The sequence below is a fragment of the Rhinatrema bivittatum genome, chromosome 7 (assembly GCF_901001135.1).
Source record: "Rhinatrema bivittatum chromosome 7, aRhiBiv1.1, whole genome shotgun sequence".
Lineage (NCBI taxonomy): Eukaryota > Metazoa > Chordata > Amphibia > Gymnophiona > Rhinatrematidae > Rhinatrema > Rhinatrema bivittatum.
The window spans coordinates 294,956,055-294,972,172 of NC_042621.1; the positions used below are offsets into that span (position 1 = coordinate 294,956,055).

The 16,118-nt window shown below is 45.6% G+C and overlaps 1 protein-coding gene across 3 annotated transcripts in view; it reads left to right on the top strand.

Moving 5' to 3' along the window:
* PLEKHS1 (pleckstrin homology domain containing S1) overlaps positions 1-16,118 on the top strand; it is a 50,619-nt gene that overhangs the window by 21,594 nt on the left and 12,907 nt on the right. For 2 of the 3 annotated variants that reach the window (XM_029610446.1, XM_029610445.1), the window contains exons 2-9: positions 2,837-2,886; positions 5,539-5,627; positions 5,725-5,837; positions 6,924-7,058; positions 7,434-7,509; positions 9,763-9,867; positions 11,335-11,412; positions 15,585-15,659. In XM_029610446.1, the coding sequence (XP_029466306.1) occupies positions 2,850-2,886; positions 5,539-5,627; positions 5,725-5,837; positions 6,924-7,058; positions 7,434-7,509; positions 9,763-9,867; positions 11,335-11,412; positions 15,585-15,659 (708 nt within the window). In that variant the 5' untranslated portion in view covers positions 2,837-2,849. The remainder of the gene's footprint in view (positions 1-2,836; positions 2,887-5,538; positions 5,628-5,724; positions 5,838-6,923; positions 7,059-7,433; positions 7,510-9,762; positions 9,868-11,334; positions 11,413-15,584; positions 15,660-16,118) is intronic. The other variant, XM_029610448.1, reaches the window with a different exon arrangement.

The following is a 16,118-nucleotide window of genomic DNA, read 5'->3' on the forward strand; positions in this document are numbered from 1 at the left end:
CAGTGAACATGCATGAGGCAGATTTGCATATCAGGAGTCTCCGTTCAATGTACATTTTTCACATGCGTGTTTATTGTGGATGTCCACAGTGAACATGCACGAGGCAGATTTGCATAAAAGGAGTCTCCGTTCAATGTACATTTTTCACATGCGTGTTTATTGTGGATGTCCACAGTGAACATGCACGAGGCAGATTTGCATATCAGGAGTCTCCGTTCAATGTACATTTTTCTCATGCGTGTTTATTGTGGATGTCCACAGTGAACATGCATGAGGCAGATTTGCATATCAGGAGTCTCCGTTCAATGTACATTTTTCTCATGTGTGTTTATTGTGGATGTCTTGAAAACCTGCCAGAACAGATTTGTGAAGTCCTGAGGTGGCCCTTGAACACACTGCCACACATTCCTATCATTCAGCAATGCTCCGGTTGTAACATGTTTTAGCCAGAACCACTAGCCTCTAGTCTATACTATAGATTGATGATCTCACCTCATAGATTTCATGCATGCAAGTACTGCCCCATGCAATACAATGTCGTAGTTACTGGATCATTGTAATTATTACTACTACTTATACATTAAATAGTACCCAAGGCTTACTTTATAGGAAGGTGAACATGTAAGAACATAAGAAGTGCCATGCTGGGCCGGATCAGGAGCCCATCAAGCCTGGCATCCTGTCTCTGACAGTGGCCAGTCCAAGTGCCAGGCAGATCCCAATGGGGAGATCCATTCCCCACTCCTGCCTGTTAATGGGCTTGTTCTCCAGAATCTCCTCTGAATCTTTTCATAATTCACCTATACTACCCACTGACCACATCTTCCGGCAACAAATTCCTTCCACTGCTTTTAATTGGGCATTGACTGAAAAAAGTACTTTAAATCTGCGAAGTGTCAGTTACTTTCATGGGAGTGTCCCCTGGTCTTGAAATCTGAATTGCAGTTCCAGCTCACTGTACAAATAATTTACAACCATTTTTCAAGGTCTGTTCTGCCTCCTTATTATTTATTCAGAGCAGACCTGGCTTGGGCTGGGCAGACCTTGCAGCAATGCTAACCACTGGGAAAGCTGGCATTACTTCTGTAATCTGATGCCTTGCTCTCAGCAGAAAGCCTGCAGCCAGGCAGCTCCCAGCTACAGCTGATACACAAGGAGTTTGCACAGTCGCACCCAGGAAATAGGCGGAAAAGGAAATGCAGAGTTTAAAGACTTGAATTCCTAACAAACACCGTAGTATCAAAACCCAGAGGCAAAGCAGGAGAGAGGCCTCGGGCAATCTAAGTCACTTTAACGCTCCATGGCCTCAGGTGCAATCTTCCGGGCTCATTCGCCAAGCTGTGGTATTTTCCCCCTGAGGGGGGGAAATTGCCAGAGTAAATGACCCCCCCTGCTTTGTGACTCCCATGGTATCCTGCAGCCAGGGGACCACCATGGCTTAAAGGGACTGACAGCCCTGAGTAAGGCCCCCTAAAAAAAAAAAGTCATCAAAACACCCCGGGGGGGTCTGCATAGGCCCACAGTCCCCCATCCCCTGTCCCGCCGTCAGCACCAGCCCACACTTCTCCCCTTCAATAAAACAATCCAGCCCCCAGAGACCGGGACTCCCAGCCCCCAGACCTGCCTTACTCTCACGGTGGTCCAGTGGGGGCCTGGAGCTCTCCCTAGGCTTCTGGCCCAGTAGCTTCGGCCACTCCTGTCGCTTAAATGTGCCTATCTCAGTCGCTGCACCATGGGGGAAAACGAAATTAACGGTCTGAGGGAGGAAAGAGCTGCACAGCATCTTCTGCCTCTCGTTGAACCTCCTGCTATATTTCCAACTTCCTCTCTGGCGCAGCCGCAAAAACCCGGCAAACAAGCAGGCAGACGCAGTAAAGCTCGCGGGGGAGCCGGCGCTCGGTGTTGAGCACCCGCTCTCCTGGGCGCGCGATTCTGTATGTAAATGAGGGGGTCACGCTAAATGAGGCGCTAGGGACAATAGCGCGTCCCTTGCGCCTCCTTATCAGCGAAGAGGTGGCCGTCAGCGGGTCCCGGCAACCGACGCTCTGTTTTACCGGCGTCGGTTACCAAACCTGCTGACAGCCACGGGTTAGGAAAATGGATGCTGGTAAACCTGAGCATCTGTTTTTCTAATCTGCTGGACCAGCGGGCAGATTTTTTTAAATTTAAACTTTTTTAAAAAATTTTTTTGCTTCCTCCGACTGTGATGAGCGCTATTAGTTTTCAGGGGATCGGCCACGTGTTTTCGACGCACTATTACCCCTTACAGTATAAGCCCAGCGCACCGTACTGTATCGGCCTGTACGACAGAAAGGCCTGGTCTGCCTTCCTGGGAGCTCCAGCTGAGCCTCTGGGGGCTTCACGTTGTAATGCGTTCCTTGCTGCATCATCATCGTTTGGTTTTTTTTTTTTTTTAATAATCAGGTCACGTTTTCAGATTTCACTAAGCCTGACAGAGTAACATAATAAATGCGGGCGGATAAAACCCCAAGTGATCCATCCAGCCTGCGCGGGACAGAAATGATTTTCTTCTGTTTCTTCGGGATTTTTTCGGGAGCTGAACGTATAGACGCCGTATATCTGAGTCAGCCCTGCACAGTTTTGCTTGTTGTGTTGCTCCGGGTCACAAAAGAGCTTTTCAAGACTTGCGCTCTCTCTCTCTCTCTCCAGGGTGAGAAGGTTCGGACCTAGCGTATCACGCCACCCAAAATAAGCTCAGAAACAGGTTTGCTGGAAGCCCTGTTCATTCATCCTTCTGGTTCCTTTCTTAATATGACAGGGAATCTTGTTCCCAGCACATCCGCTCCTCCTAACTATAAATCATTCCTTTTCGCAGGCTACGAGTCGTCATGAGACCGTCAGGCACAGGAAGAAGATACTCCACAGGTACAAAGCAGAAGGAAATTGTCGGGTTTCACTGGGGGTGTTTCTTAAGCAATCAGTTACTATCACGAGATATAAACGTGACAAGTCATGGTAACAACTGAGGACCCTGATTGCTTCTCACTTAACCCGCATCTTAAGAAGAAAGTAATGAATTGACTTAACTAAGCTAGTAGTAGCATTGCTATAACCATGTCACTGAGTAAATGAGAAAAAGATATCCCAGTTCTTCCACGTTAGGAGTGCACATTTCAAAAGGTTTCACCTGGGACACTAAGCAGTTGTACCCAATTAACAGCGGCATGGGCACTCTTGGCAGTGCCAGAAAGCGGCAGGGCTTTCATGCTGAGATCTCGGTGTATGTTTAGGACGCGGACTTTGCATCTGTGGCACCACTGGCCCTGGACTTTTTAGAGAGGGGAAAACTCTCCCCAAAAAGTTTGCCTTCGAGACTTCGCTTCCAGGCCCCCTCATAATTTTTAAAAATTGCTCCCCTGTGCCATTTCCACAAGGAAAAACCGAGTAACAGTTTTGCAGTAGTAATGAAAGCTTCAGATAGTTGCTTTATATGACAAAAAAAACCCCTACTCATTGAATAACATAATGAAAAGAGATTCTGTATAAGAGTTCTTTTAATTCTAGAAAGTAATTAGACTTGTATGGTATTCAACGGGTCTGGTTTCTATGATAAATCAACTACGCTAATTAACCTGGTTCTTGGACCAAATGTATACACTTAGATGTGATGAATAACCATTGTGGATATCCTGAAAACTGGACCAGGTTTGTGGACCTCAAGGATTAGAGTCACGTGACCTTTTCAGTTGTACTTCAGGATGGGCATTCTGGACCAGATTAGACTCATCCTGTCTTATCTGAGCCAAAGAAAACTATGAGCTGATGTGATCCGAACAGAGCCTGACTCCATTTGATGTTGCGGAGCGCGCCCTCAGGCCCTGTTAGGAGCGTGGAGGCGCGGTCCCATCTAAGGTAGGATGTGAGCCCTTGGGCCATGGCATGGCTCATGGAGGAGCCCCAAGACACACCGCGGGAGGTGAGCTGGTACGAGCACGGGTAGAGCAGGAGCGAGGCTGGAGCGAAGACAAGGCGAGGATTCCAGAACAGGAACAAGGCAGGCTCAGCCCTCCACTGGACCTACACGCACCAATGAGATCCAGCAACGCAATGCTGATCTTGAGAGTAGCCCTCCGGCTGGCATAAGATGTAATCTACGCAATTGTGTACAACACAAATATGATCGGTTCGGAGAGTTACTTCAGTCCCTCCATAATATGTCAGATGTGTTTCACTGACCGCATACCTCTGTTAAGGAGGTCCATTGAATGGGTATATCGTCAATATCCTCTACGTAAGCGATTCAGTGCACTTCTGCGGAAGGCAGAAATCTAAAACGTGATGGTTGGATCAATAAGAACATGCCATACTGGGTCCATCAAGCCCAGCATCCTGTTTTGGCCACTGTTGGAAACAGGATGCTGGGCTTGATGGACCCTTGGTTTGACCCAGTATGGCATGTTCTTATGTCCTTATAGATCCAACCATCAAGATTTCTGCCTTCTGCAGAAGTGCACTGAATCGCTTACATAGAGGATATTGACAATATACCCATTCAATGGACCTCTTTAACGGAGGTATGCAGTCAGTGAGACACATCTGACATATTATGGAGGGACTGAAGTAATTCTCCGAACCAGCCCAGATGTCAATTGGCTATCAGACCTCAACATACAGCTTTGATTTATCTGCACCTCTTCTGCTGCTGCTGCCACTAGGCAGACAAAAGAAGACAGCTGACTCCGATTGGATACTCAATTGTGCAAATTCCTGAGTCACGCAAAAGTGGCAAAACATCTGGAGATATTTGTCCCATTGCACCTCATACTATAAAAGATATTTGGTCTGACATGGGATATTGCTCTGTATTTCAATGACTTAATATTCAGTTTTTCTTGTCACTTATTCTTATTTCCTTGAGGTAAATACAGAGTGGTGGTCTTTTTCTTCCTTTTCTTTACAAAATAGTAAATTTAGTGCTTTTGAAAGACGCCAGTTTGATACTGGAAGTCCTAGTCCTCCATGTATCCACATTAGAAGAACAACAGGGTCATCGGCAGTGCAAGCGTCTGCTCCCAATCCTGCTCTGGAAGGACCAGTCCCAAGGGTCGGAGGACAGTTCGTGCTCCATTGCCTGCGCAGCCTTTGGCCTCTCTTCTGAGACCAACAACATGGCGATGATGGCTTTCGTGATGTGGACTCCTGTCCACCAGAAACCAGGCTGAGGCCTACAATTCACTTCACATAGCCCACCAACTGGGTTTAGTAAAGGTGGTGATGTCTGAGGATCTATCCCCTCTATAAAGTCATTGCCCATGTAATAGAAGCAGCACTACACCCTTCTCCTAAGTCAGTGGCAAAAATGGAAGAGATTGGATATGATCACAAAGAATTACCGGTACTGTCTTGTGATTTAGGAATTGTCTGTCTTTAGACCTTCCTTATTGAACGTGGATTGTTAAATGAAGGTCAGGGGCAGAAAAGTTTTCTTTGGACTGTCAGACTGCCTGGACCTGTAGCCTGCTCTTCACTTTGAATCCCAATGTGTGTTCCTAACTCTGCTTTATGTTCTTTCTTCAGAACGCACTTCCATGTTTTATGAGGAAAGCCAAATCTGCAAGCAGGGGCACCTCCGAAAGTCGCCACCCCCGAATCGTTTCAGCTCCCAGGTAGACCCCCCGGCACCCCATTCTCTCTTAATGTTTATTGCTCTTATACCCCAGTAACAGTTGGATTACATCTGATATTCTTTCTTTAATTCCACAGAGCTCCTGGAAGAAACGACTTTTTATCCTCACAAAATCCAAGCAGAACATCTATGCCCTGCATTACTACAAAATTCAGCACTCGGAGAAACGGGGAGTCATTGAAATAAGCCAGTATGTGTGAAACGTAGACATTATAACTCGTTTTTAACAACCTTGACGTCTTATTTAACCAGTCACCCTCTCGGGACAGGAGATTTAAACGGTTGAGTCATTATCGAAAAACAAATGCCTACTCAAAAAAAGGCGTTACTGTGTAACGCTCAAAAAACAGCAAACACAAAAGTTCCAAAAGCTGTTTTTGCTGGTCAGGAACAGCTCGCAGCGCTGGTTTCACGCCTCCAGCAAATCACAATGCAAAATTCCAGGCCGCAGCACGCCGCCTTCGGAAAAGGCGAAGTTTCAAACATCAAAAGACAGAGAATGAGGGCCATGAGGCCCACTCGAGTCCTGCCCAGCTTCCTTTCCGTTGCAGCTCTGTAAACCCTCAGTTGTTCCCTGGCGTTTCCCCTCGCTTCTTTGCTGCCATGGATCCTCTGTGCTTCTCCCAGCCTTTCTTGAATTCTGTTACGGTTTGTGTCTCTACCACCTCCCCCTGGGAAGGCCGTCCCGTGCAAAGTCGTCTTTAGCGGAAGACAGCGAGAGAAGCAGTAGTCCACCAGCAGCAGCAGTGCCGTGAAAACGAGGCCATCCTTGAGAACGAGGATTCCCAGGCTGCTGTTCTGGGCCATGCCCCATCTACTCTGGAGCGCGGTCCTTTCAGCTTAAAGTGTCAGGGATCATCAGCAGAGCAGAGCATAGGAACAGTTTAGTCATCCCTTCTCTTTTCTTCGGTGGGCTCGGCATCTCTTGCGCTGCTGGATTGTTTCACTGCGTTTACAACAGGGGAGAAATCCCCCTTTGCCCACTCGGGTCCTTCCACTTTGTATTTTGAAGCAAAGAAAAGATCATAACTTAATGCAAGCAGTGCTTGTCAGATTCAGATGCTTTTTTTTTAAGTTCATGAGTGCCATAAGCAATTTGTCCTGTGGCATAAAAAGTACCAACCCGCAAATGCCGATACTGTGAGGTGCCGTGCCAAAAGCAGGGCAATATAGCATTTTATAGATGGAAGGATTAAAAGGCGGACAGACAAAATAAGTGCCGTAGATAGGGAACCGCAGTGTCTGGTTTTTAAAATGCATTATCTCTGTTTTGCAGGATTTTACGAATTCAGCAGGGCATAGATGATGAGAAGAAGCGGAGCAGCGTGTGTAAAATGTTCCAGTGCCATCCGGACATGGTCATTTCCTTACTTACTACAGGCCGAGATTACTTCCTCATTGGTGAAGACAAGTAAGTCTAAGTGTAGAGATCTGGAAATCTTGGAGAACAAAGATCTTGCTTTGTGACCAGTGGATATATGATTACCTACTTTTGTTATGCTGCTTAGGAAGGCATGTGTTTCGTTTCTTTCCTGCTTTCACCAAAGACCAGCATCTCATGTGACCTTTTGTTGTGCCTGTTTTTGACACCCATCTTCCTTCATACATGGCCTAAGTTAGCGGCTCCCGTTTACCCCTCAGGCAGTCGGGTGTCCAGGATATCCACAGTGAATGTGCATAAAAGCTATATTTGCTGCTTTCCGAGAAGACTTCACCGAGTAATCGCCATCAGCCTGTAGTGCCTTATCACTGCTACATTAGTCTTCAATCTCTCTTGTCACTACAGGAAAGAGGTTGAAGAATGGTTGGAGGTCATATCCACAGCATGGGAAGAAACGAAGCAAGAAGAACACAATGAACCGGTGAGAACACATTATTCTACCTGACGGGGGGGTTCAGTTGTGACCACGTGCCCAGATGTATCAGGACTTTAGGTAAACTAGTTAGATGATGCCTACCTCTGAAACATTGGATCTGCGCTTTCAGAATATCTTCTGACGCTGCTAAGGTGGGTCCATGTTCAGAACTTATGAAGACTAGAAAGCTGCAGCATCTGGATGGCACAGGCTTGATTCCCCTACCCCCACTACTTGTTGTGTGATTTTGAACGAGTCACTTGACCTCCTTGCAGTCGAAACTTAAGAGACAGACACATTCATGCATTTTCCCTGGGCTAGCTTTAGGTGTGTGAGACTGGCAGCCATCAGGACCTCTGAGCCAGCAGTCTGAAGGCTGGCCACTAACTGGTCACTTTCCAGAAGAGATCCCAGCTTCTCCAGGCTGTGGACCTGCACAGCTGAAGCAGACAGAGGGGAGAGTCGGCAGCAAGCACTGATCTCACCTCCTCCCTCACCTGTTGGTTCTCAGAGGTAGCGGAAGAGACTTGATTAGGCTGTGGCGTAAAAGAGCTGCTTCCTTCTGGATGTCCCTTGCATTTTATTTTTCAGTGGAGTTGGCAACCTTATATTTCTGTGAAGAATCTGTGCCTTAAATTATAGACTTGGGATTTAGAGCACACTTTCATCATTGCATAAACTGATGGCATTATATAGTGATGGCAGAAAAAGACAATACTGCCTGTCTAATCTGCCCATTCTGCTCTACTCCCTCAGAGATCCCTTCTGCTTATCCCAGGCTTTCTTGAATTCAGATACCATTTTTGGCCCCACCACTTCCACTGGGAGGCTGTTCCATGCATCCCCCACCCTCTCTGTAAATAAATATTTCCTTAGATTACTCCTAAGTCTACTCCCCTTCCTCCTTATTCAGAGCTTCTTTTCCAATGAAAGAGGATCACATTCTGTGCATTGATATCCTGGAAGTATTTAAATATCTTTATCATATCTCCCCTAGGCTATACACACTTATATCTTGAAATCTGTCTCCATATGCTTTAGAATGAAAACCATTTCAGTAGCCTCCCTCTGGACCGACTCCATCCTGTTTCTATCCTTTTGAAGGTGCGGCCTCCAGAGCTGTACTCAGTATTCCAGGTGAGGTCTCACCAGGGGCCTATACAGGGGCAATATCACTGCCCTTTTTCTGCTGACCATTCCTCTCCCTATGCAGCCAAGCAGCTTTCTGGCTGTGGCCAAACGAGTGGATAAAATGATGGCAAAAGCCAGAAAGATGCTTGGCTGCAGAGGGAGAGAAGAATGGTGGGCAGGAAAAAAAGGCAGCAGGTATTGCCCCTGTAAAGGTCCCTGGTGAAATCTGATTTGGAATACTGTGTGCAGCTCTGGAGCCGACATCTTCAAAAGGATATAAACTGGCTGGAGCGATCCAGAGGGAGGCAACTAAAATGATCACTGGTCTTCATTCTCAAGCATATGGGGACAGACTTAAAGATAGAAACATGTGCGCCGTAGAGGAAAGACGAGAGAGGGGAAATTCCTCCAAAGTTTCCATGCACAGGCCGTGAGCCTCTTTCCAGGAAAGGAGGCTGTAGAATGAGAGGTTATGGGTTGAGGGTGAAAGAGGGGTAGGTTCAGGAATAATCTAAGGAAATATTTCTTTACAGAAGAGGGAGTGGAAGCACAGAACAGTATTTGAGCTGAAGAAAGTATGGGAGTGGCAGGGATTGTAAAGCTGAATAGTTGGCACGGACAGACAGACTGGATAGGCTATAGGGTCCTTTGTCTGCCATTATGTTTCTGTGTTTCTTATCTATCTGTTTAGCCACCTTAAGATCTTTAGATACGGTCCCCTCCCAGATTCCGCTCTTGTTTCCTGCTTAAAAGGAATTTCACTTCCTATTCCGCACTGCTCCCTTTGCATTTTTCCAGCTCAAATGCACGGTTCTGTATTTAATCTTAATCTGTCAGGTTATTCCTCAAGCTTCACTAAATCCCTTCTCATAATTTCTACACCTTACTGAGTGTCTACCCTGTTGCAGATATTGGATTTATCTGAAAAAAAAAAAAAAACCCCAAATTTTCCCATGAGTCCTTCTGCAAATTTGCTTAGAAAAATGTTGAGACGAGCCAGTTCAAGGACCCATCCTTGCAGCACATCACTAAGTAATAGCCCTTTCCTTGGAGTGAACTCTAGCTAACACTATCCTGACGATAAATATTATTACTAACTAAATATTTCTATTACCATTTCATTTCTAGAATTGGTTTCCCTCAGCTACAACTGAACTTTCTAGGACTCAGAATCATGCATTCACTTTACCATACTCCCTCTTCATGAACCTTTGCACCAGTGAGGAGAATGATGTAAGGAGCAACTAGTAATACACTCATTTTCTGGCATGGATAATTCCTTATAGAAAGCCACTGAAACTCAGCCAAATATATAACAGTACCTCAAGTTGGCCATGTTTCAGTGTTCCTAAGTGGGTGAATGTAGAGAGGTTTTATAATGCAGCAAACCTTTAACTCCGATTAGTTTTAAATGTGCCACATTTAAAATACTCAATCATGAGAGGTCTAGAATGGGTAGAGGTGAATTGGTTATTTACTCTTTCGGATAATAGAAAGACTAGGGGGCACTCCATGAAGTTAGCATGTGGCACACTTAAAATTAATCGGAGAAAGTTCTTCTTCACTCAGTGTACAATTAAACTCTGGAATTTGTTGCCAGGGGATGTGGTTAGTGCAGTTAGTATAGCTGTGTTTAAAAAAGGATTGGATAAGTTCTTGGAGAAGTCCATTACCTGCTATTAAGTTGACTTAGAGAATAGCCGCTGCCATTAGCAATGGTTACATGGAATAGACTTAGTTTTTGGCCAATCCAGGCCATAAGAACCTGTTGCCAGGTTCTTATGGCCTGGATTGGCCACTGTTGGAAACAGGATGCTGGGCTTGATGGACCCTTGGTCTGACCCAGTATGGCATGTTCTTATGTTCTTAACCTAAAAGCTATTTCCTTCCATAGTAATGAGAATTCTTCTGCTTTCTGAGTTCTGGTAGGCATTTTGGCAAGCATTTTCAAGAGTGATTGAGTAAGTTGATTATAATTGTTTATGTAAAGTTGTGTACATTAGGTTATAATTTACTGTAATCTAGGATTATGTATGCTGTTGTTTTATGTGTATTTAATGTGTTGTAAACCACCAAGATTGATCATTCAGATTGACGGTATACAAATAAATAAATAATAATAATGGAGTGGAGCCGCCCTAAGAGGCACAGAAACATCACTAGCAAGGAAGGAGTAAAGAAGTCAACGCAAAGCCCTGTTTGATAAGAACATAAGATTTGCCATACTGAGTCTGGGTCAGACCAAAGGTTCATCAAGCCCAGCATCCTGTCTGCAACAGTGATCCGTTTTGGCCAGGGTTGCCAACTGGCTCCAGATTTTCAGGGCAGGCTGATCCAGTCCTGGTTTTGCTCCCCTGCATGCAGGGTACTTATAGTCTTGCCTTTCTTAGGGAATGCAATAGGGAAATCAGAATAAGGCCCAGCATGCAGTGGGGGTAAAACCAGGACTGGATCAACCTGTCCTGGAAATCTGGAGCCAGTTGGCAACCCTAGTTCTGGCAGGATCCCAAACGTTGTTATCACTAGTGCACATGGTGTTCAGTTTTTGAAATCAGACCTGAGAATTCAATTTCAGAACTTCAGAGTCTGCTGAAAGTACGGCCCCTTTGCTAATATTTTTTTTCCCTTGAAATTGAAGAGATTGCAGGTTTTAACTGATACTAGATGACCAGTGACCGACTCTTCCTTTCTCTTGTACAGGAGAAACCTTTTCCTGAAGACAAGCAGAGGCCCTCTTCAGACCCTCTGCCAGCCATACCTGGCCTTTCTCCAGGCCTGGTAAGTGTCCTTCCTGTGCTGAATCCATTGTGTCAGGGATCGATTACTCTCTTGTCCAGAGATTTCACATCTGCTGATCTCTCGCTAACCAGAAGCGCCCTAGTGGCCAAGACGGCCATATTGATTTCAGGGTTATCTGCTCCAAGAGCAGCAGACACAACCACGCTGAGGAAGAAAGAGGATGATGATGGGGGCTGAGAAGATACGATCACTCCAAACTCATTTCAAGCACACTATGGGGGGACCAGTTTGCAAACTTCCTGCCTAGGTACACGCATGCCTTCCCTTTGAAAATTGCCAGGGGTACAAAGAAACCCATGCACTTTGCACCTGCAATGTAAAATGACTCATCTAGATTTGAAAATACAGTCTGCATGCATTATTCCCAAAACATGACAGGGGAATGCCTCCCCTAAATGCAGATAAAACTGCACCCATTGTAAAACAGAATTCATGCTTGTAGCCCCCTGGGCTGTAGGGGGTGGGGGTGACATTTTCAGATAGATAAAAAAAAAAGCAATTTATCAAGCTATGTAAATTACTTTGCTAATTCTTCTCTATATCGTTCACAAATGCATGTGTATTATATAATCTAGGGTAGTGGTTCTTGGCCCGAGGACTGGGACCCAAACTGGATTAGTACTGTATGCCTACCCAAGTATCACACAGATAGGTGAGGTCATTCCATGCCCTGATATATCTAAGACACCATTGTAACACTGCATCTGTTCACTTCCCTATCACATTAGCACCAAAATACTCCATTTATCATTACACTCTGAGTTGCCAATGCTGTCAGATATGTATGACCCTTTACGTTATGTGCCATGATTTACAATTAAATAAAACATTTTCTTACCAGTTTGATGGTAGTTAGGGATATCTGCATGGTTGTAATTATTCCATTGAGCACACAGTGTTCTTTTGTCCAAACAATTACATTTCAAAATAGGCAATTCACGTCCTCGAGTGTGGCAAACAGGCCCACGTTTTCAGGATATCCACAGTGAGATTTGCATGCACTGCCTCCAGTCTATGCAAATATATCCAAAGCATATTCATTCTGTATGTCCTGAAAACCTGGCCTGTTTGCAGCATTCAAGGATTGGAGTTGCCTAACTCTGGTTTATAGTAAGGTTGCCACCTGGCTCCAAATTTTCAAGGAAGGTTGATCCAGTCCTAATTTTACTGTCACTCCATTCTTGGACTTCAGTTCAGTGTTCACTAAAGAAGCCCCTGGAGAAGGACCGCCGCTAGTTAACAAGACTGCAAATGGGGGTGGAGTAGACAAAACTTAATTTACAGTACAGAATGTATGGGAAGAGCTAGGAAAACTGAAAGTGGACAAGGCCATGGGGCCTGATGAGGTTCATCCCATGATACTGAGGGAGCTCAGAGATGTGCTGAGAGTCTGCTGAAGGACCTGTTCAATAAATCCCTGGAAACGGGAGTGGTGCCGAAAGAATGGAGAACAGCGGTGGTGGTCCCGCTTCACAAGAGGGAGCAGAGAGGAGGCTGGAAACTACAGGCCGGTTAGCCTCACCTCAATGGTAGGAAAATTAATGGAGACTCTGCTGAAGGAAAGGATGGTGAACTATCTACAATCCAGTGGATTGCTCGATCTAAGACAGCATGGATTTACCAAGGAAAGTCCTGTCAGACAAATCTGACTTTTTTGATTGGGTGATTAGAGAATTGGATCAGGGAAGAGAGCTCAATGTGATTTACTTGGATTTAGTAAAGCTTTTGATACGGTCCCACACAGAAGACTCATGAATAAAATGAGAAGCTTGGGAATGAGCGCCAAGGTGGTAACATGGATTTCAAACTGGTTGACAGATAGAAGACAACGGGTGATGGTAAATGGAACCTACTCTGAAGAGAGAATGGTGTTAAGTGAATGCCCGATTGGTGTTGGGACCAGTTCTGTTCAATATCTTTGAGCAACATTGCGGAAGGGATTGAAGGTAAAGATTTGTCTTTTTGCGGATGATACTAAGATCCACAACAGAGTGGACACGCCGGAAGGAGTAGAGAGAATGAGAAGAGATGTAAGGATGCTTTGAAAGGTGGTCGAAGATATGGCAGCTGGGATTCAATGCCAAGAAGAGCAGAGTCATGCATCTGGGGTTTGGCAATCCAAAATAGCTGTATATGATGGAGGATGAAGAGCTGTTGTGCCCGGAACAAGAGAGGGACCTTAGGGTGATAGTGTCTAGGGATCTGAAGTTGGCGAATCAATGTGACAAGTCAAAAGAATGCTGGGCTGCATAGAGAGAGGAATAATCAGTAAGAAAAAGGAGGTGATAATCCCTGTTTACAGGTCCTTGATGAGGCCTTACCTGGAGTACTGTGAGTTCTGGAAACCATAGCTCAAAAGGGACAGAGAGGATAGAAGTGGTCCAGAGAAAGGCGACCAAATTGGTGGGTGGTCTCCATCAAAAGATTTTGAGGAGAAGTTGAAGGACCTAAATATGTATACCCTGGAGGAGAGGATGTGCAGGGGAGGGAGATATGATACAAACCTTCAGATACCTGAAAGGTTTAAATGATGCACAATCAACAACAAACTTTTTCTGTTGCAAAGAAATCAGTAGAACTAGAGGTCACAAAATAAAACTCCAGGGAGTATGATTCAGAATCAATGTAGGAAATATTACTTCACAGAGAAGGGTGGTGGGTGCCTGGAATGCCCTTCTGGAGGAGGTGGTGAAGACAAAAGGTGAAAGATTTCAAAGGGGCATGGGATAAACACTGTGGATCCCTAAAGGCTAGAGGATGGGAATGAAGAAAAGAGTGCATGGGGGGTAACTTGCTGGTGTGGCGGTTACTACCCTTAACCAATAAGCCTTCATGCTGTTGATACATCTCATTATTGTTCTCTGCTTCAATGGCAAGAGGTTACAAAAATTGGACCCAAAGAGCAACCAACAAGGGCCCTGTCTTTGACGGTCTGGGAAACTGAGAAGTATAGGAGGATTTGTATGGCGCGGCAGATAATACCATAAGCTTTCTGGGCAGACTGGATGGACCATTTGGTCCTTTTCTGCAGTCATTTCTATGTTTTCTTAGGGAATGCAGTAAGAACAGTGGCATCTCTACACATAGCTACTTAATTGGGTGGAGGGCAAGCCAAAGTGTCATTCACACCCATCCACCATGGCATGGGCCCCACCTTTAAACTGGCTACCAAAGACACTACAAGAGAGAGTCCTCTTTCAGAGACCCGTCCTTTTCCTCTCTTACCCCTCCACAGCACTTCCATCCCTCTCTACCGCCTCTCATCCTCTCCCCAGTCCTCCAGATAATTTACACTACCTCTTAACCTGTCCTCACCCTTCAGCCCCTTCTCTTCCCCCCACCCCCCACCTTTACTCATACTATCTAATTGGTGAGTCATCAATCTCCCTGCTCTCCCTCCTCTCTCTCCCCCACTTTTCCTCTAAACCTACCATCCAGCTCTCCTGAGTCCCCACTACCTCCCCCTCAGTCTTTCAGTCCGTATTCTTCTGCCCTTTCCTCCAAATCCCCGAGTCCCCTCTCTTCACCTATCCAATCTCTGAGTCTCCACTCTCCCACAAATCATCAGTCTCTGAGTCCTCATTTCCTCTCCCCGAGGAGCTCCTCATTCCCCCTTTGGGCCGCAGACTGGCACCTCTTCTCTCCTTCCAGCAGGCCATATCCCACGACTGAAGCATGGACGCAGGCAACAGAGAGGATAAAAGAGACTCTGCCCTCTGGCTGGGGGAGGGGTGATTCAGGGCAAGGGGCCCGAATGCCTGGGCCTGGCCAACCCTCCCCCTCCCCTTTCTGGTCCACCTAAGGCAATTTTGGTGGGCTTCTGCTTTCTCTTCCTTTAGCCTTGGGGGTGACAGCAGGGGCGAGGAGCTCTTGCCACCCCTGGGCCATCTCGTAATGATGCCACTGACTAGGAAGAACAGAACTATTAGTCCCTGCATGCAATGGGGGTAAAACCCAGGACTGAATCAACCTGCTCTCAAAAATGAACCATTTGGGAACCCTAACTCAGAGTAGGTCCCCACTGAAAATCTTTTTTTTTTTTTTAAAGACTGTAATGAATTAACATCAGAGGGCATGAAAACAGCATGTCTCCACTATTTTAGACATAAAACTGGATGCCCAGTAGTTAGCTAAATTTCTCTGTTGTGCAGAAAACTCCTGACTTGGAATGTAGGAGGAGAACATATTCAGATCCTTTGCCAGACCTCCCTGAAAAGCACAATCAGGTAAGTGTACTTTCTGTTATAACTGGTTCTAGGAACGCTCTCCTCCAATGGGGTTTGCCACTTTCAAATGAGGCTTTGCCATAACATGTGATCAAGTCGGCCATATTGTTTTCAGGGTTATGTGCTCTAAGAGGAGCAGCTGCAGCAGTGATGAGGCAAAATAAGAGCCAGACCTTCGCTGCTTTCCTTAACACCTTCACCTTGCATGGAATATCGTAGGTCAGTGATTATCAGGTCAAGACCTGGATCCCAAAACAAACTCCTGGTAAAACCTGCACCTGGTGCGTCACGCGAACGTATCAGGCTAGTATCAAGAAACATTCTTATCTCATTTACATTCAAAATAATTTAATAGAGCCAAGTACCATCAGAATTATAAATGCAAGAACAGCAAATTCTTAATGCAGCAATAACAGAACCTCCATACTAGAGAAGAAAAGCTCAATAAAGAATTCTACA